Source organism: Lineus longissimus, chromosome 6 (genome assembly GCF_910592395.1).
Source record: "Lineus longissimus chromosome 6, tnLinLong1.2, whole genome shotgun sequence".
Taxonomy (NCBI): Eukaryota; Metazoa; Nemertea; class Pilidiophora; order Heteronemertea; family Lineidae; genus Lineus; species Lineus longissimus.
This window is the reverse complement of record NC_088313.1, coordinates 545,278-567,123: the sequence shown is the minus strand read 5'-3', so window position 1 is coordinate 567,123 and position 21,846 is coordinate 545,278. Positions and strand designations below refer to the sequence as shown.

At 43.6% G+C, this 21,846-nt stretch overlaps 1 protein-coding gene across 2 annotated transcripts; it reads left to right on the top strand.

The window, feature by feature from the left end:
* Positions 1 to 96: 96 nt before the first annotated feature.
* On the top strand, positions 97 to 5,263 carry LOC135489186 (uncharacterized). Of its 2 annotated transcripts, none has more exons than XM_064774410.1 (9): positions 97 to 313; positions 867 to 1,167; positions 1,376 to 1,484; positions 1,855 to 2,015; positions 2,233 to 2,304; positions 2,589 to 2,750; positions 3,207 to 3,324; positions 3,418 to 3,542; positions 3,818 to 5,263. In XM_064774410.1, the coding sequence occupies exons 2-9, from the start codon at positions 893 to 895 to the stop codon at positions 4,032 to 4,034; spliced, it is 1,239 nt and encodes a 412-aa protein (XP_064630480.1). In that variant the 5' UTR covers positions 97 to 313; positions 867 to 892; the 3' UTR covers positions 4,035 to 5,263. The 2 variants fall into 2 exon arrangements, with proteins under 2 accessions (XP_064630480.1, XP_064630481.1); XM_064774411.1 differs by having other exon boundaries at positions 114 to 178.
* Positions 5,264 to 21,846: the final 16,583 nt, after the last annotated feature.

Genomic DNA, 21,846 nt, shown 5'->3' with positions numbered 1-21,846 from the left:
TTTTCAAGATGGTGGCAACCTACTAGTTCTAGAGGCGTTGTAAGATTAGTGTCAAGATTGGCCAAGCCTCTCAATCTTGACACTGGAGGCGCTGATTTCGTTCTGAAATTTTTTGATTTCGGCACTGGGGCGAGTTTGATAGCTGTCGGGCCTATGATAATGTTTGGGAGGAAAATGTGTAGATAAATTTTATCTTATACTGTTATAGAATAACGTAAACCTCACTTTAACTCCGATTTCGTGTGTTTTGTATGTGAAAAATGAACGAGAACTTGCCTCTAAATTTGGACGTCACCAACACATTCTGACATTGGTAACTGCTGTCAAAACCACCCAACTTGTCACAACTGTCACAAGGCCAAGAAATGCAAGAAATCCCCCAGTTTAGGCAATAGTAGGCCTACCCTTGTGGAATTTATAGTATCCAGGTCATGTGGGACCTTGTGTCCATATCAGGCATCAGTTTGAATGTTTACCTTGAGAGACGAATTTGTTTATCAAGAAGGCTAGAAGGGTATGGCCTTAACTGGGCGATTGTTTCGGGTTGAAAATGCTTGTTTTTCTAGCAGTTCTTGCGAAATTGGCTTAGATTTTAGATCAACTATGTACAACTACAAGTGTCAGTGTCATTGAAAAAGAATGTTGTGAACCACGTCCAATAATTGAATAAATCCCCCCCCCCCCCTTACTGGAATGCTATCTATAGTACTGTGGCCCTCTTTGACTTCAGGCCACCGGTTCATGTCCATATTCGATGCGAGGATTCCAAGACCAATCAGCAGGGGGTTCTAAATGCACATGAACTAAAGGGGGGGGGGTATCCCTCTCGATATATTGTAAAGTTTGTGCTTTTTATGCCTTTTCAGATTGAGATTATATATCAATCAAAAAAATGACTGAAGAGGACACTGGCAGAGGGCACCGATCTCAAAAATCCCCGCTGAAAAAGCAGACTAAAGTCAATCCGCAGACGAACCATGAAAATGGTGCTGCCATTTTGCAGGTCAAATCCGTTAAAACCAGGGAGGAAATAACAAACAGTCATGTTGTGGAAGGGCTTGAAACAGAGACAGAGATGGCTGATGAAGCATCATCCACACAGGTTGCCAGCGCCAAAAATGGAGCTACTCATAATGATAATATTGATATAAATGGTGATATTGTAAGGTATGAATTTTCTCTTTCTTCTGTCATTCGTACCAAAACTTATTCCCATTAAACATGTTGGGGACATTTCCCATTCAACTTACCTTGCTGTAGATTTGTGAACCAGGTTATATTTAATCCCCATTTTCCCTTCTTTTGCTCAGTTTGTGTTCTTGTGTTATCATATGAAATGTAATGGAAAACATTAAAACATTTATTTCACTTACAGAAATGGGGATGTGTCCCTTAAACATGTGACTGTGAGTAGCAAGCAGACAGGAGATGATAACAATTCAGCATTTCATTGTACCTGTGGTTCCAGCGAAAAATGCATCGCAGTAAGTATAGACATCTTTGTGGAAGTCCTCCTTCATCTGCTTGATCCCTACCAACTCCAATAAGTTGTGAGGGTCCTCAATCATGATTTCTTTAAGTTGTACAATTATAGCCTCTGCGTGCATTACTGTTAACTGCCAGCTATTCTCTGCTGGGTAGGGGCCTATAATTGTGCCACTTTACCTTACCTTATCAAGCACTGTAAACCATGAAATGTTCACAAATGAAGCTCGAACTTGGCCAATTTGCTCATATTCAATTGGCCGTAGATTAAATATTGCTGTTTAAAATTTCATCTCATCATTCTCACATGCAAAGATGAAGTGATACCAACTGCCTAGGTTTTTGGTGATGATATATTTTTGATTTCAGTCATTGAGGGATCAGCACATCATGGAGAAGTTGATTTACGTGATAGCCCTGGTGACAGTCATCACATTGGTCTACAGCCTCCTCGAGGTCCAGTGGTTCCTCCCTTACTACTACACAGTCTCACTCCCAATACTTATTGTATTCAGATATTTTCTCTTTTTGTAAGTAAATGGGTATCTTTTGTCAAAATGGGTGCACAATTGTATTTCAGGGATTCTGATTTTTGGAGGATTGGCCATTTTTATGTCTTCCTGAAATTGTTTTGATCTGTCAGCAGAAATGGAGGTGACATTCAGGGATTCAAATTGTGGTTGTATCAGTTGTATCAGTTGTTATCTAACTATTAGATGCTGTGTAAATAAACTTCTATTTTTTCAGTAAACTCGAGTATCAATATTTCCTCCTGGATTTCTGCTACTTTGGTAATTTGTTTTGCTACATATCAATATGGTAAGTAAAGAAAACAAATCATCTTTTTGAATTTAATTATCAATCAGGGCTGGCCATATAGATTTTAAGGAATCTAAGAAACAAGGAGTCCTAAGGAATGCCAAGGATTCGTGGAAATGAATTAAATCAAAAAATATCATTTTGTTTTGAAAACTGAAGGAAGGGGGTCTACAGCCAAAAAAAACATGGACATTTACTTCTGAAAAAGCCTACAAGTCTCTGTATTCATTTTGAACTGCAAAAAAGGGTCAGTGTGTGTGTCATGTGGGTGTGTTTTGTTGCAGGGCGTGTCCTGGTAATGATGAAGTCTTCATGGTGATGTTTGCTATAGCCAATGGTCCGTTGATGTCTGCAATACTTCCCTACAGAAACTCCCTAGTATTCCATGATTACGACCGACTCACCTCGGCCTATATTCATGTCATACCAGCATTTGTATCATTCTGGTGAGTAACATTAGAAGTAAAATGACTCGTTCAAGGCCACAAGTCCAGTTTGCCAAGAATATGGCCCCCTGTTGTCAGCTAACTAAAGCTTGATTGCCACTAGTGTCATCTTATCGAAGCTATTTCATGATTGGATATCTTCTTGTAATCAATTTGACCCCCTCTGGCAAAAGTTGGCACTTGGGATAACTGGCTTCATTGGCCTTATTGAAGTTATTCGCATAAGATCCAGATTTCGCCTTGCAAGGCATCAGTGATGGAACACACAATATACACTTTGACCTGGCCAAACTGGCTATTTGTGTGCCAAAAGGTATTTGAACTTAAGTACTAGTAACATTTTATTCTTAATGTACCACCCAAAGCTGCAAGAGGAGATGTTTACGATATTGTTGATGCTTCAAGAATGTAGAAATATGAAATTTGAAAATGTACTTTTCTTTGATTCCATTTCAGCATACGATGGTATCCAGTAGCAACCTCCACACACTGGTATAGTCCATTTATTGTACAAGCTACCCCTTCTTTTATTTGGCTAGTTGCTGTACCTCTTGGGGGTTTCCTAGCTCATTTTGTAAGTATGGCGAAACGTACTGTGTTGCTCGTCATTTTTTTAAACATTTTTCTAGCAACTCTTAATTCAATGGTTTCTCTTCTAATTTTGCAGATATTCTATCACGTGCTTGTGAGGGTGTGTATACGACCAAAGGAAGGCTTTATAGACACCTACTCATATCTTGTGGGCAAGGACGATGGTTTTATTGCAAGATTAACACGTTGCTGTGGAGTGAAGTAAGCAGGTTTCATTGCTAATAGCTGTCTTTATTCTCTCTGTATTATAAAGATTGAGATCATTGAAATTGGCACATGCAGGATGCCATTCGTGTTCATATCCTGTCAAGTTTGAGTCGTGATGCTGATTTAGCGATTGGAATGCGTGAAATGGCTGGTTGGCTGCAAAGATGGAGTAAAATTACCAAATGCCTACCAAAATGCGTGAAAGATGATCGGGTATGATATCTCGCCTCAATGAAGAATGAAGAGTTTGTTCTTCTTCTCTTTTCCAGGGCTCAGTTTTGGATGTTCGCGTTGTTCACGATGATCTACTGTCTCGTGGGCTTTCTCTTTGTACGACTCTGGTACGACTATTTCATCGCGCATTGTGTATTCCTGGTGCTCGTCTCGACGTTGGTTGCGTGGAATGGCGGTAGTTTCTACATTGATGTGTTCGGGAAGAAGGGATTAAAGAAAGAGGGGGAGGAATCTCTGAATCAAACTGTGTAGAATGCTTGTTTGTGTCTGTCTTTGTTTTGGTATGTTAACCCTTTTAACTCCAAGCCAGAATCAGTTTGAGGCATATTATTATTAACTCTCAGTGCAAGGTTGACTTTAAAACAGAAGGGGTCCAACTAAAAGAAAAAGAAGAACCCTGTTGAATAACAGCTTTAACCCCCTGTTCTCTGTGAGAGAAAGGGTTTTTTGCACTCTAATGCATTAACATATCAAATTTTGGTATATCTAGTCTACTTATTGGAAATGATGTAATTGACCAACTTTTAGCTTGGGAACATATCACAGTTTACAGTGTTCTATGTTTTTCTAATAATTGTGTATAGTAATACTCCAGTGCTGCTATGTTTTGTTCTTCACATTGTTATTATTGCTTGACACTTAGGTTTGTAATTGCATATTTGATGACATATCCTTTATTGTCAGAGTAGTTTAGAAGTCTGCAATGACAAGCCAGGGGGCCTGTCATTGAAAACTTGTATGTTTTTATACTCTTCTAATTCTTATTTACACTAGATACTATTGGACTCTCTTTAAAAAAACTTGTTGTATACTTGTTAAGTTGTTTTGTGTTGACTTGATCAGCTCTGTACTGTAGCTGTCTTGATCTGTGATATGAGTGGTTTTCATTGTGTTTGTCGTAACACTAATAGGATTTTTAGTTTGTTTTTGAAATCGGCAAAAATTCTTCTGCCAAAATTAGGCTTGAACTTACATGTACAAGTACCAAAACGGTTCTAGATGTTTCCTTCAACTTTGTTACAGGTTTATGAATGTCTCTGTGATACTGTCTCAGTCATGTTGTATTTTCATCTGTGATATTGTTTTATTTAGTGAACTTGTAGGAAGGGTTGACCTTGCATGGATCTCGATTAACCATCGGCAATAAAAAATATACAGTTATGGCCATCTGAGAATTTGGGTGACGCCAGAAAACGAAAAACAATTTGTCTTTGGGAACGTTATAAGCCATGACAGGATCTGTTGAGTGACATCAGATTCGTGCTTATCTTAATATTTGCCGACTCGATAAGGCCTTTAGGGGGGACGGGTCTGAGTGACAAACTGCTCGACTCTTTGGCCTTGCAATACAGCAGAAAAGTATTGTTGTGTCAAAGTTAAGTCTTTCAGTCTATGTAACTTTCTCAGAGGACTTGATCCTCCTTGTTGTCTTTTGTTATCTGTAGAATTGTTTTGTTGAGCTAATTTTTATCTAATTGTTCATGGACTTATTAAATTCAGTTAACTAAAATGTTGGTGTTAAGTGTATTTTGTCGTCGAGATAATGAGAAAGGAGCTGCACCAGAAAGTTCTTGGACTCGTCAATTATCATATCGGAATGCTGAGCAAGTTTCACAAAGTGACTTTGTGTGCCACTTTTATTAACACTTCAACATACAAAATTGAAAAATCTCTTTGACCGAAACCAGCCATTCGGAAATTATAGAAGTGATTGTTGGATGTGGATGTCCGCGCATGCAAGGAACATGGTCTGAAGTCGGCAATTCAGATCAGGAAAGGTGAAAAGAACTTACATTTTCCTTGTGTCATCTCTTCAAGCTGATTTAAGTTCAGCTACAAAGAGCCTCGGCTGTGGACCTCGGCAAGACTATTCCGTGTCAATGTACCCATGGTCAACCCTTAACACTTCCTCTGCCAGCATAGTGATCCCTAACTTCCACTCTGTGCTGTACAAACACCCCCAGAGACCCTCCTCTAAGATGGTTCTCCCGAGCACCGGTGGTAAAAGCATAGTGATCGGAGGCCTTTGGCTCATATAGGCCTAACAAATGAACAGGCACATTATCTGGCATGCAACCATTGATTTTTGCCATTGGAAATTCACCAGAAAATCTAGTGGCTGATGCAAATAATGCCATTAATAATGTAATAACTACTAAATGGTACATGAAGGCTAGACTTGCTGAAAGCACCCAAGTCCTCGGTTCCAACTCAATCAGTGCTGCTCTGAATAGAAACAGACACACATTCAGTGAGAACAAACGACAGGGTTTCTCTTGGAGGAGACGAAAATGCACTTTTCCTATTCCATTATGACGGCGTGTCCTTTTTGTTCACCAAAAGTGGCCAAAATATCCGGTCACATCACATGCCAGTCACCGAAGTTGACATCATAACTCTGCTATTGTTCCAAAATGATGCCAAATATTGTTATACAACCATGACATTGTACAACATCATTAATTGTACTACATCTAAACACATGAAATTTCCTGTTAGGTTAGTATATCAAACTTTTATAAACAAACAAAAAGATTATATGGGTTTTTAAATATTTATTTTTTTGGTAGTTTTGCACCATATTTTGTTTTTGCAAATCGAACATTTAACTTATATACAATTTGAGACATTTGTCTCAAGAAGTCTTTAGATTGGTATCAGCTTGGCTTGTCATTTTTTCATCTTCTGCTTTGTCTCTTTCTTCGGCTTGATTGGCTGCAACGGTTTATATGGACCTTTCACTGGCTGCAATGACATCTGTTGTCTCATCATTGCCTCAGTCTCCTTCCTTGGCTTGATTGGCTTCAATAGTGTTTGTGGACTATTCACCGGCTGCAATGACATCTCTTGTCTCCTCATTGCCTCGGTCTCCTTCCTAGGCTTGATTGGCTTCAATAGTGTTTGTGGACTATTCACTGGCTGCAATGACATCTGTTGTCTCCTCATTGCCTCAGTCTCCTTCCTAGGCTTGATTGGCTTCAATAGTGTTTGTGGACTATTCACTGGCTGCAATGACATCTCTTGTCTCCTCATTGCCTCAGTCTCCTTCCTAGGCTTGATTGGCTTCAATAGTGTTTGTGGACTATTCACTGGCTGCAATGACATCTGTTGTCTCCTCATTGCCTCAGTCTCCTTCCTAGGCTTGATTGGCTTCAATAGTGTTTGTGGACTATTCACTGGCTGCAATGACATCTGTTGTCTCCTCATTGCCTCAGTCTCCTTCCTAGGCTTGATTGGCTTCAATAGTGTTTGTGGACTATTCACTGGCTGCAATGACATCTCTTGTCTCCTCATTGCCTTTGACTCCGTCCTTGGCTTGATTGACTGCAATGGTTTTTGTGGACTATTTACCGGCTGCAATGACATCTCTTGTCTCCTCATTGCCATTGGAGGCGGTCGTTGTTCATTGTTCTTGAAAGAAGGCAAGGAGTCTTGCCATGTAGGTGGTGCCAGAACGGAGGCTCCCGAAAACGGTGGAAGGCGGTTACTTTCCTCGTGGAAGCGTTCTTTTCTTTTGTGTCCACCAAGTTCAACAATAGGTGGCACTGCATGAGGGTGCCGCCTCTGGACCATGGGATCAAGAAATCCACCCGTATCTTGCCTACCTCCCGAGAATTTGTCAACGTTCCTTGGAGGTGGTATTGGCCTGGACATTCCACCTGGTCCATTTTGCTGCATAAAAATTGTGCGATCTTCTGCAAAATCTTGAGCAGGCCAACGCTTAACCGCACCCTGGTTACCTCTCCGGTGTCCTTGTGGTGCCCCCTTTGGAGGTACAGGTGCCAAAATTGCATTTTGGCTTTGACCTCTTGGAGAAATTGGCCCCAGTGGGCTCTGCTGTGAAGCCATGGTCTTCTTATTTGTTGGTATGCTTGGCCCACCGATCGGCTGCAGCATCTCTCTACGATTTAATGCTGCTGTATGTGGTCGTTGTCCTTTGTTGCCAAGAGGTGGGAGGTCATTCTCACGATTCTGCATCTTCACAACTGGTCGATCCGGAATCATTTCTATGCGCTGGGGTGGAGGGTGAATGTTTCGCATCATGTTTATAGGTGGTGCAAGCATAGAGGTGGCACCCATTGGAACTTCTTCATAATATTCATCCTCAAATTGTTCTAATCCTTGGTGTCCTCTCATTTCAATGTGATGCGGCATCATTTGATGAGGAAAATCTTCCTGCAGATATTGTACCACATCATCAGGAAGTGCACCCAAACTGATCTCACCTCCATAGAAATCATGGTCAATGTTTCTGGGAGATGGCCTAAGCCTTTCTCTTGGTACATGTTCACCTGGTGAAGGCAGTGATGGAGGCTTAGGTGCAAATTGAGCTGCGCCTGATGGAGGCATAGGTGTGAACTGAGCTGCACCTGATGGAGGCATAGGTGTGAACTGAGCTGCACCTGTTGGAGGCATAGGTGTGAACTGAGCTGCGTCTGATGGAGGCATAGGTGTGAACTGAGCTGCACCTGATGGAGGTACAGGTGTGAACTGAGCTGCACCTGTTGGAGGCATAGGTGTAAACTGAGCCTGACTTGATGGAGGTACAGGTGTGAATTGAGTGGCTCCTAATGGAGGCATAGGCACAAATTGGCCTGATGGAGGCATGGGTAGAAACGGACCCGTTGAAGGCAGATGTTCAAATTGATTTGGAACCGATGGAAGCTTATCTGCTAAGTCTGGATCATCTAATTCCTCCCACTGCGGATCAGTAGCAATATTCCTCAGTGATGGAGGGGCCATAGCTCTGTCCGGTCTGCAATAATGTCCTGACCACCCCGCCTTTTTCATATATTCATCAACTTCTGAATCATCAGTTGTGTCTTGTTGCATTTCCTCGATATTGCTGTCAAGTGGTTGTGGAATATTGCCCATCTGCTGTGCCTGAGCATTCTCCAACAACATTGCTTCCTCTGCATCGTAGATTGGTTCAACTTCAGCAGGAAATTGAGCATCTGGCACTACCACATCTTCTGTGCTAGGCTTCTTAGACTTTCCACTCTTCTTCAGGAAGCGATTTGGATCCTTTCCTTGCTGTGGTACATTTCCTTGAGCAGCTGCTCTCCGCCTATGATCAGCCAATTCCTGCTCAGCCCTAGCATGATCCAACATCATCAGTTCCTCTGCAAAGGCCGACCTCCCATCGTCTTCCCACTCCACTGGTTGGTCGGGATTCTGTATCCTTGCTTCAGGAGCAAATGGATCATGTGGGTAATCGTTCCTCTGAGGTATTACTAACTGGGCACAGTCAGCTAGAACTTGCTGAGGTGAAGGACGTTCTACAGCCATCAGGTCATTCGCCAAGGAGAACTTTTTCGCAACCTCACATGAATTCTCCTGTACTTGATCTGGTTTTCTTGCCTCTGAAGCAAAAGACTTCATCATGCTTTCTGTTTTAGGCTTTTTACTCTTATTCAGGAAACGCTGCGGATCATTTCTTCCCAGTAATGATAGATCCTCTGGGTAATCATTCCTTTGAGGTATTACTAACTGGGCACTGTCGGCTAGAACTTGCTGAGGTGTAGGACGTTCCACAGACATCAGGTCATTCGCAAAGGAGAACTTTCCATCATTTTCACTGGAAACTTGTTGTTCTGGATTTTGTGCTGTCTCAGGAGCAGAAGGCTTTGCCATGTCATCAGTTTTAGACTTTTTCTTATGGAATTGCTTTGGATCTTTCTTCACAATTGAGGACTCTTGTGATGGAAGATGCTTTTGAGATGCTGCACTCTGCCTTTGGTCAGCCAATTCCTGCTGTGCTCTATTATGTTCCAACATCATCATTCCTTCTGCTACAATTAGCCTTTCATCATCACTCCACTCAACAGCCAATCCCTGCTGTGCACAAGCATATTGCAACATCATCAGTTCTTTTGCATAGGCTAGCCTTTCATCATCCTCCAAATCAAAACTCAATCCCTGCTGTTCACAAACTTGTTGCAACATCTCCACTTCTTCTTCTAGGGTCAGTCTTTTATCATCTTCAGAATTTTCGCAATTTCTAAAATGTTCGTACCTCATAAGCTCTTCTGCTAGCCTTTCATCATCTTGCCACGGAGCAGCCAATCCCTGCTGTGCACAAGGATGCTGCACCATCACCAGGTCATCTGCTACAGCTAGTCGTTCATCCTCTTCCCACTCAGCAGACAATTCCCGCTCTGCTATAGCATTTCCTGACATCATCAGTTCTTCTGAAAAGGCAAACCTCCCGTCATCTTCCAACTCAAATGGTTGATCTCGGTCTTGTGTCCTTGCCTCAGGAGTACAAGGCTTTGACATGCTTCCTCTTATAGCCTTTCCACTCTTCTTCAGGAAGCGTTTTGGATCATTTTTCCCGACTGAAGGTTGTGCTTGCAGTGGAACTTTGCTTTGGGCAGACTCTACAAGATCAGCCAATTCCTGCTGTGCGCTAGCATGGTCTGGCGTCATCAAGTCTTCTGCAGAGGCAAACTTTCCATTGTCTTCCCACTCTTCTTGTGGTTCTTGAATTGGTTCAGGAGTAAAAGGTTTCGGTATGCTTTCTGTCCTATCCTTTCCACTCTTCTTCAGGAAGCGTTTTGGATCATTCTTCGCTACTGAAGGTTCTTGCAGGGGAACTTTACTTTGGGCAGACTCTACAAGATCAGCCAATTTCTGCTGTGCGCTAGCATGGTCTGGCGTCATCAAGTCTTCTGCAGAGGCAAACTTTCCATGGTCTTCCCACTCTTCTTGTGGTTCTTGAATTGGTTCAGGAGTAAAAGGCTTTGGTATGCTTTCTGTTTTAGCCTTTCCACTCTTCTTCAGGAAGCGTTTTGGATCATTTTTCCCGACTGAAGGTTGTGCTTGCAGTGGAACTTTACTTTGGGCAGACTCTACAAGATCAGCCAATTTCTGCTGTGCACTAGCATGGTCTGACTTCATCAAGTCTTCTGCAGAGGCAAACTTTCCATGGTCTTCCCACTCTTCTTGTGGTTCTTGAATTGGTTCAGGAGTAAAAGGCTTCGGTATGCTTTCTGTTTTAGCCTTTCCACTCTTCTTCAGGAAGCGTTTGGGATCATTTTTCACGACTGGAGGTTGTTCTTGTAGGGGAACTTCACTTTTGTCAGGCTCTACAAAATGACCCAATTCCTCCCATGTTTTAGCTTGGTCTGGTATCATCTGAATCACTAGTTCTTCAATAGAGGCAAACTTTCCATCAACCTCCCACCCTACTTGTTGTTCTGCAATTGGTTCTGGAGTAGAAGCTTTTGGTTTTTCACTCTTTTTCAGGAAGCGTCTTGGATTGTTAAGTTCTTGTAAGGCAGCTTCACGTTCGGAAGCCTCCACAAGATCAATCAATTCCTGTTCTGCCTCAGCTTGGAACAACTTCAGTTGATCAACATAGGAAAACTTTTCTACAGCATCTGTCTTCTCACTCTTTTTCAAAAAGCGCCGAGTATCAGCCTTGACTCGTTCAGCCGCTGCTTTCAGCAAATTTTCATTGGATTCCTCCTCTGTTCTGGGATCATCCTCTGCCATCATTATTTCTTTCGCTGCATCGACTTTTGCCAATTCTGCATTGGCATCTGCTTGATCATGATGTAATTTCTTCTCTCTGGAAGAAGGTGATGCAACTATTCCTGTCTTGGACGTTTTAGAATATGCACTGTTCTTGAGGCAATATTCAGCTTTTGCCAATGCAGCTGGACCTCTTGCCAGGGAACTTGTGGCTTTTACTGAAGCAGCTGGACTTCTTACCTGTCTAGGACTGCAACTGCCTTGCCCATATCTTTGTGGGGAATACACCCTTGGGGGCGTCCCTATCGGTTTATTACCAGGGTCAGAGTGCTTTGCTGCTCTTTGCTTCTCCAAGTACTTCTGCAAATACGATTTCTTTTTTGGTTGCCTGGGTGGAGAGGGTGCTGGCTGTTCATCATGAACCAGACCCAAATTCCATTGTGGCTTGATAAGACTCTGCTCAACTAAGACAGTAGCATCTTCAACTAAATATCTCTGATCTTCTACCTGACTAGGTGCGGTTGGATCATGGTGAGCTTTTGGCTCTCCACCATTCTTCAAGTTTAATGGATCGTGCTTAATGACTTTGCTTTTATCCTCCATACGCTTAGCCTTTCCATGTTTTGAACTTTTCCTCGGTTGCTCATCCAGAGAGTCCAAATGCATTCCATCGCTTTCTCTTTGATCAAAACTTCTCTGTATTCCAATCTGCTCCAAGAATTTAGCAGGATCTTGTTCAACTTGAGGTGGTTGTGTTCTTTTAGCTCCAAGGACTTTGTAAGTTGAAAACACAGGCGTGCCACCTGAACCTCTCTGATGAACACTATCATTGATAATTTCTGAGTTATTCAATGAATTCAGAATAGGTCTACTAATTGGTAACAGGCCCAGCCCATTTGTTGCCTTATTTGAAGGCTCAGCTACTTGTATGCTAGGCAGCGCAGCAGAATATTTTGATAATATCACTTTTTCACCGACCTGTGCCAGCCCAGTTGGACGGATTGGATCCTTTTTTGTCTGTTGGGCATCAACTTCTTTAGGCTTCAAGAAGAAGGGATCAGGCTTTGGCTTCTCTCCAAAAGGATCTGGTCTTTTCTTTTGCTGCATGCCTTGTTTCAACTTGGGTGAATTACCACTGATTGGATCAGTAAGTCTCTGCTGAGCATCAGTGTCTTTAGGCTTCATAAAGAAGGGATCAGGTGCGGGCTTTTCTGCAAACAGATCTGCTTTCTTGAAAATACTTGTTGCCTGTGGTTTGATCCCCTCTGAATCTTCATATGAGACGAATCGAATATTTGATCCTTCATCTAACTTCCTCTCAGAGGATTCGGCCATTGTGCCAATTTCTGGTGTAGGGGGCTTCATCTCCTCCGAAGCCTCATAGGAGAGAGAATCCATATCTGATAATGAACGTTCATCCCACTGCTTTTCCACTAAATCCTTCGCTTCCTTGGGAATTTCTGGTGCAGGGGACTTCATCTCCTCCGAATCTTCATAGGAGAGAGAATCCATATCTGATAATGAACGTTCATCCCACTGCTTTTCCACTAAATCCTTCGCTTCCTTTGGAATTTCTGGTGCAGGGGGCTTCATCTCCTCTGAAGCCTCATAGGAGACTGACTCCATATCTGATGACGAACATTCATCCCACTCGCATTTGACAAAATCATCCTCTTCCCTGGCAATTTCTCGTGGAGGGGACTTCATCTCCTCCGAAGCTTCATAGGAGACAGAATCCATATCTGATGACGAACATTCATCCCACTTCTTCTCATCAAAATCATCTGCTTCCTGGGCAATTTCCGGTGCCTGGGGCTTCAATTCATCAGAAGTTTCATATGAGACAGATCCAATGTTTGATCCTTCATCCCACTTCTTACCAGAAGAATCTACTCTATTAGCTATTTCAGGCACCGCAGGCTTCAACTTCTCTGAATCTTTATTCGAGGCAGATTTCAGACCAGTTCCTTTGTCCAAACCATCAAGAACATCACATTTAGCAGGGTTAAGAACATAACAACGTCGTTTCTTATCCCAAAGAATACTGCACTGACTGTCGTCAGAAGTGCAAATTTCCTGGTGACCAGGTAGAAATTCTGGTTCTTCTACAGATTCTGACTCTTTTTTGCAACTGCGCTCAACAGCCATCTCAGAAGGTGAGGAGGGAACATGCACCTGATCATGTTCACCTGTATGATCTTGGTCCATGTCATCAATCCGGTTGGCTCTATCTTCTTTCAATTCCTGAAATATGCTGCAAATTCGATCAATAGCCGTCATAGTTTTTGGAGAGAGGTCCCTCTCTTCAATATCTGAACTTAAATTGCAGTTTGTTGATTTCTCTTCTTCAGTGCGATCAATCTGCCGTACAAACTGTTTCAGCACGTCTTGTGAAGGTTCAAGGGCAGCACCCTCGATTGCATCCTTCTGTCCAAGTTCAGGAATATTTTCTTCAGTCCTCATAAGGAAGGGATCAGGAAGAGGTTTCTTTCCAAAAGGATCTGCTCTTCTGCCGATTCCCAAAGCTGGCAATGCTGCTTTGTTCTTTCCAAGCAATGGGCTTAAATCCGTTATCTTCTTCCCAGTCTCATCTCTTGTACTTATCACTTCAACAGACATCTCTAGGTCTTCATCACACCTGATATCTTCAGTGACAGATGAAGTAGTCTCTTGTGCGTCCTTCATTCTTAAATCAGTGCAATGTGCAACTGCAAACTCTATTTTGCAACTGTTTTCAAACGCTGGGTCTGAAGGACAAGGGACCTGATTTTCCTTGGTGACTAGGGTAATTGCTGCCACATCATTTATCGAGCCCTCATCCCAGCTCTTCTCCTCGTTATCAATCACAGAGACAGAAGAATGATTTTCTCTGCTATCTGTCGAAATGTCATTCACCTCATCCAAGCTATTTCCTTCATCTATCTCTGCTGCACTATTGTTTGAGTCTTCATCCCAGCTTGTCTCATCATCAACAATCTCGTTTTCAACAGCTGGCTCACTGGGAGCTGGAGTATGGCTTTCCTTACCAACACAAGGAGCCTCTGCTGATTCATTCACAGAGTCCTCATCCCAGCTATTCTCATCATCGACAATCTCGTTTTCAATGGCTGGCTCACTGGGAGCTGGAGTATGGCTTTCCTTACCAACACAAGGAGCCTCTGCTGATTCACTCACAGAGTCCTCATCCCAGCTATTCTCATCATCGACAATCTCGTTTTCAATGGCTGGCTCACTGGGAGCTGGAGCATGGCTTTCCTTACCAACACAAGGAGCCTCTGCTGATTCATTCACAGAGTCCTCATCCCAGCTATTCTCATCATCGACAATCTCGTTTTCAATGGCTGGCTCACTGGGAGCTGGAGTATGGCTTTCCTTACCAACACAAGGAGCCTCTGCTGATTCACTCACAGAGTCCTCATCCCAGCTATTCTCATCATCGACAATCTCGTTTTCAATGGCTGGCTCACTGGGAGCTGGAGTATGGCTTTCCTTACCAACACAAGGAGCCTCTGCTGATTCACTCATAGAGTCCTCATCCCAGCTATTCTCATCATCGACAATCTCATTTTCAATGGCTGGCTCACTGGGAGCTGGAGCATGGCTTTCCTTACCAACACAAGGAGCCTCTGCGGATTCATTCACAGAGTCCTCATCCCAGCTATTCTCATCATCGACAATCTCGTTTTCAATGGCTGGCTCACTGGGAGCTGGAGCATGGCTTTCCTTACCAACACAAGGAGCCTCTGCTGATTCATTCACAGAGTCCTCATCCCAGCTATTCTCATCATCGACAATCTCGTTTTCAATGGCTGGCTCACTGGGAGCTGGAGTATGGCTTTCCTTACCAACACAAGGAGCCTCTGCTGATTCACTCACAGAGTCCTCATCCCAGCTATTCTCATCATCAACAATCTCATTTTCAAGAGCTGGCTCACTGGGAGCTGGAGTATGGCTTTCCTTACCAACACAAGGAGCCTCTGCTGATTCACTCACAGAGTCCTCATCCCAGCTATTCTCATCATCGACAATCTCGTTTTCAACAGCTGGCTCACTGGGAGCTGGAGTATGGCTTTCCTTACCAACACAAGGAGCCTCTGCTGATTCACTCACAGAGTCCTCATCCCAGCTATTCTCATCTTCAACAATCTCGTTTTCAATGGCTGGCTCACTGGGAGCTGGAGTATGGCTTTCCTTACCAACACAAGGAGCCTCTGCTGATTCACTCACAGAGTCCTCATCCCAGCTATTCTCATCATCGACAATCTCGTTTTCAATGGCTGGCTCACTGGGAGCTGGAGTATGGCTTTCCTTACCAACACAAGGAGCCTCTGCTGATTCATTCACAGAGTCCTCATCCCAGCTGTTCTCATCATCGACAATCTCGTTTTCAATGGCTGGCTCACTGGGAGCTGGAGTATGGCTTTCCTTACCAACACAAGGAGCCTCTGCTGATTCACTCACAGAGTCCTCATCCCAGCTATTCTCATCATCGACAATCTCGTTTTCAACAGCTGGCTCACTGGGAGCTGGAGTATGGCTTTCCTTACCAACACAAGGAGCCTCTGCTGATTCACTCACAGAGTCCTCATCCCAGCTATTCTCATCATCGACAATCTCGTTTTCAACAGCTGGTTCACTGGGAGCTGGAGTATGGCTTTCCTTACCGACACAAGGAGCCTCTGCTGATTCACTCACAGAGTCCTCATCCCAGCTATTCTCATCATCAACAATCTCGTTTTCAACAGCTGGCTCACTGGGAGCTGGAGTATGGCTTTCCTTACCAACACAAGGAGCCTCTGCTGATTCACTCACAGAGTTCTCATCCCAGCTATTCTCATCATCAACAATCTCATTTTCAACAGCTGGCTCACTGGGAGCTGGAGCATGGCTTTCCTTACCAACACAAGGAGCCTCTGCTGATTCACTCACAGAGTCCTCATCCCAGCTATTCTCATCATCGACAATCTCGTTTTCAACAGCTGGCTCACTGGGAGCTGGAGTATGGCTTTCCTTACCAACACAAGGAGCCTCTGCTGATTCACTCACAGAGTTCTCATCCCAGCTATTCTCATCATCGACAATCTCGTTTTCAATGGCTGGCTCACTGGGAGCTGGAGTATGGCTTTCCTTACCAACACAAGGAGCCTCTGCTGATTCACTCACAGAGTCCTCATCCCAGCTATTCTCATCATCGTCAATCTTGTTTTCAACAGCTGGCTCACTGGGAGCTGGAGTATGGCTTTCCCTCTGAACACAAGGAGCCTCTGCTGATTCATTCACAGAGTCCTCATCCCAGCTATTCTCATCATCGTCAATCTCGTTTTCAACAGCTGGCTCACTGGGAGCTGGAGTATGGCTTTCCCTCTGAACACAAGGAGCCTCTGCTGATTCATTCACAGAGTCCACTTCATCTATGATCCTAATGGATACATCCTTCTTAGTATCATTGGTGACTGCAACCTCAATTCTACAGGAATTAGTTCCTTGCTGTGAAACATTCATCCTTCCTTCAGATACAAATACAGGCTTCTTGTCATCACTGTCTTTGGCAGCGAGACCAATAGGACTGTCTCTGGCAGTTTTGTCTTCACAACTGTCTTTGGCAGTTGGATCATGGGTACTTAGTTTGATAGGATTAAATTCTGAACTGTCTTTGGCAGCTTTCACTTCTATTGTTTTGTCTTTGGCAGTATTGCCTTCACACCCGTCTTTGGCAGCTGGATATTGGGTATAATCTTTGGTAATTTTATTAGGTTCTAAACTGTCTCTGGCAGTTTTTACTTCAACTGGTTTGCCTTTGTATCTGTCAACGTTTGCCACATCAGCATTTTCCTCACTCCTGCAGATCACTGCTTTACTGCTCTCCTCTGCATTCCCACGTCGTGTCTTGGTATTCTCTTCTGCCTCCATGTAAAATGACTCTCGAAATGAGGGAATATCTTGTACAACTCCTGTACCATCCCAACTAGGGACTGGGCCTGGGTAAACCTCATTGATATATTCCATGACGTCATCAGGAAGGTCAGGAAAAGATTCACCAGATAGTGTACTAGTACTAACACAAACTAAGCTGCAGCTAACATCGTCTTCAATAAGAGGAGTAGTAGCTCTCGTATGGCTTTCCTTACCAACACAAGGAGCCTCTGCTGATTCATTCTCAGAGTCCTCATCCCAGCTATTCTCATCATCGTCAATCTCGTTTTCAATGGCTGGCTCACTGGGAGCTGGAGCATGGCTTTCCTTACCAACACAAGGAGCCTCTGCTGATTCACTCACAGAGTCCTCATCCCAGCTATTCTCATCATCGACAATCTCGTTTTCAATGGCTGGCTCACTGGGAGCTGGAGCATGGCTTTCCTTACCAACACAAGGAGCCTCTGCTGATTCATTCTCAGAGTCCTCATCCCAGCTATTCTCATCATCGACAATCTCGTTTTCAACAGCTGGCTCACTGGGAGCTGGAGCATGGCTTTCCTTACCAACACAAGGAGCCTCTGCTGATTCATTCTGAGAGTCCTCATCCCAGCTATTCTCATCATCGACAATTTCGTTTTCAACATCTGACTCCATGGGAGCTGGAGCATGGCTTTCCTTACCAACACAAGGAGCCTCTGCTGATTCATTCTCAGAGTCCTCATCCCAGCTATTCTCATCATCGTCAATCTCGTTTTCAACAGCTGGCTCACTGGGAGCTGGAGTATGGCTTTCCCTCTGAACACAAGGAGCCTCTGCTGATTCATTAACAGAGTCCACTTCATCTATGATCCTAATGGATACATCCTTCTTAGTATCATTGGTGACTGCAACCTCAATTCTACAGGAATTAGTTCCTTGCTGTGAAACATTCATCCTTCCTTCAGATACAAATACAGGCTTCTTGTCATCACTGTCTTTGGCAGCGAGACCAATAGGACTGTCTCTGGCAGTTTTGTCTTCACAACTGTCTTTGGCAGTTGGATCATGGGTACTTAGTTTGATAGGATTAAATTCTGAACTGTCTTTGGCAGCTTTCACTTCTATTGTTTTGTCTTTGGCAGTATTGCCTTCACACCTGTCTTTGGCAGCTGGATATTGGGTATAATCTTTGGTAATTTTATTAGGTTCTAAACTGTCTCTGGCAGTTTTTACTTCAACTGGTTTGCCTTTGTATCTGTCAACGTTTGCCACATCAGCATTTTCCTCACTCCTGCAGATCACTGCTTTACTGCTCTCCTCTGCATTCCCACGTCGTGTCTTGGTATTCTCTTCTGCCTCCATGTAAAATGACTCTCGAAATGAGGGAATATCTTGTACAACTCCTGTACCATCCCAACTAGGGACTGGGCCTGGGTAAACCTCATTGATATATTCCATGACGTCATCAGGAAGGTCAGGAAAAGATTCACCAGATAGTGTACTAGTACTAACACAAACTAAGCTGCAGCTAACATCGTCTTCAATAAGAGGAGTAGTAGCTCTCGTATGGCTTTCCTTACCAACACAAGGAGCCTCTGCTGATTCATTCTCAGAGTCCTCATCCCAGCTATTCTCATCATCGTCAATCTCGTTTTCAATGGCTGGCTCACTGGGAGCTGGAGCATGGCTTTCCTTACCAACACAAGGAGCCTCTGCTGATTCATTCTCAGAGTCCTCATCCCAGCTATTCTCATCATCGACAATCTCGTTTTCAACAGCTGGCTCACTGGGAGCTGGAGCATGGCTTTCCTTACCAACACAAGGAGCCTCTGCTGATTCATTCTGAGAGTCCTCATCCCAGCTATTCTCATCATCGACAATCTCGTTTTCAACATCTGACTCCATGGGAGCTGGAGCATGGCTTTCCTTACCAACACAAGGAGCCTCTGCTGATTCACTCACAGAGTCCTCATCCCAGCTATTCTCATCATCGTCAATCTCGTTTTCAACAGCTGGCTCACTGGGAGCTGGAGTATGGCTTTCCCTCTGAACACAAGGAGCCTCTGCTGATTCATTAACAGAGTCCACTTCATCTATGATCCTAATGGATACATCCTTCTTAGTATCATTGGTGACTGCAACCTCAATTCTACAGGAATTAGTTCCTTGCTGTGAAACATTCATCCTTCCTTCAGATACAAATACAGGCTTCTTGTCATCACTGTCTTTGGCAGCGAGACCAATAGGACTGTCTCTGGCAGTTTTGTCTTCACAACTGTCTTTGGCAGTTGGATCATGGGTACTTAGTTTGATAGGATTAAATTCTGAACTGTCTTTGGCAGCTTTCACTTCTATTGTTTTGTCTTTGGCAGTATTGCCTTCACACCTGTCTTTGGCAGCTGGATATTGGGTATACTCTTTGGTAATTTTATTAGGTTCTAAACTGTCTCTGGCAGTTTTTACTTCAACTGGTTTGCCTTTGTATCTGTCAACGTTTGCCACATCAGCATTTTCCTCACTCCTGCAGATCACTGCTTTACTGCTCTCCTCTGCATTCCCACGTCGTGTCTTGGTATTCTCTTCTGCCTCCATGTAAAATGACTCTCGAAATGAGGGAATATCTTGTACAACTCCTGTACCATCCCAACTAGGGACTGGGCCTGGGTAAACCTCATTGATATATTCCATGACGTCATCAGGAAGGTCAGGAAAAGATTCACCAGATAGTGTACTAGTACTAACACAAACTAAGCTGCAGCTAAAGTCGTCATCAATAAGAGGAGTAGTAGCTCTCTCCATCTCGTCGATGGAAACTGCAGGTGTGTCTTGTGTTTCCTTCGTGTTGTTTGCCATGTCAGCATCCTCTTCTTCCTCACCATGCTGCATGGGGTCAGCTTCAGCCATCAGCTCAGGACCGTCTTCATAATCTGGATTCACAATTTCAATGATCTCATCAGCAGGGTCTGACTCTGACTCTGACACATCTTCCCAAGAATCAGATGAATCCAACTGCTCGGAATCAGACAGCTTGTCTTCATCCTTTTTCCTGATCTGCTCTGCGATGTTCCACACTCTTTTGGACCTCGATGGTAACTTGAATACTCTTTCGACAGAATCCTCAACTTGGTCTTTTTCATCTTCGAGAACTGTTGTGATCTTGTCCATATTGGTCGGTCTCTTTGTCGTGTTCAGGTTGTTGTTGTAATTATCTTTTTCCTTGCAACTTTGCCCGTGGTCAGGTTCACTCACCAAGTCAGGGATGATTTCATTCACTGCATTGAGATTGACAATTTCAATGATCGCCTCATCAATATCTGACTCTGACACATCTTCCCAAGAATCAGATGAACCCAACTGCTCGGAATCAGGCAGCATGTCTTCATCCATTTTCCTGATCTGCTCTGCGATGTTCTGCACTCGTGGAGCACGTGATGGTAACTTGAAATCTCTTTCCAGGCATTGCTCTGAATCATCATATTCTTCAGGTTTCACACATTTGCCTCTGTCAACACTCTTGGTTGCTTGCATATCTTCCAAAGCCTGCCATTTGAAATTGAATGTTTCTGTCTGAACTTTCTCCTCATTTTGATCTTCAGCAGTCCGTTTCTTCTCTTCATAATCAATTGTGTAATGGAGGAATTCTTCCACAAATGCATCACTTGACAAGGGAACTTCCTTCCCTTGCGTTACCAGGTCTTCTGGTCCAACAGCCTCCTCTCTTGTAGGCAGCCTCTTCTCTGGCATTTCTTGCTCTACTACACTGAAAGCATGCATGTCATTTTCCCCACTGACCTCAGTCAACTGATGGTCCTTTAATTCAGGGCTGTTTTCATGCAGTGGGTTGACAATGGCAATGATCTCATCATCTGATTCATCATCCAACGAAACAGACGCATGCATTTGATACTGAAGAAGATCGCCTTCATCGGCCATTCTCACCTGCTTTGCAATATTCATCACTCCCGGGGACACTGTTGGTAGCTTCATCGCAATGTTGAAAGAATGGCCCAATTGGTCCTCCTCATACTTGTCATGTGGTATGAAAGCCTGTCCTTTAACAGACGTTGATGACAATGAGTGCTTTGGTTCTTTTGAGGCAGCATGAATGGAGCTGTCAGTACTGGATTTTCCCTCCACAACTTCTCCATCAGAAAGCACTCTTCTGACAGTACTTCCAAAGGCTGCCTTTAGCTTTTCTAATGGCAATTGGACCTCTGCAGTCAATGCTTCCTTTGTTTTCAAGCCACATGGACTCAAATTTTCAGGAGTAGCAGACAACACTTTGTCTTCATCAGATACAGTATCACTTGGTACGCCTAATTTTTCAGTTTTAGGTTTTTCCTTTTCCTTCTTTTCTAGTGCCTTCCACTTGAAACGGAATGTTGTCGTCTGACTGAGTTTTCCATCTTCATCCTCAGTAGTTTTTTGTTTGCATTTGTCTTCGTCCTCAGTTGTCTCTTGTTGTGTGTCTTGCTCCTCAGTTGCCTTCTGTCTGTGGTGTGCCTCAGTGGCCCTTTGTTCTTCTTCGAATTTCACTGTATACTTGAGAAATTCATCAATAAATGCACCACTTGACAGCTGCTCAGTGTAGGCCAATGACAACTCTTGTGTCAACAACTCGTTTGATGCTGATCCTCTCAGTTGACCACTGGCAACACTTTCAATAGCCTTTCTGAGTGAGCTTGTGCGCACA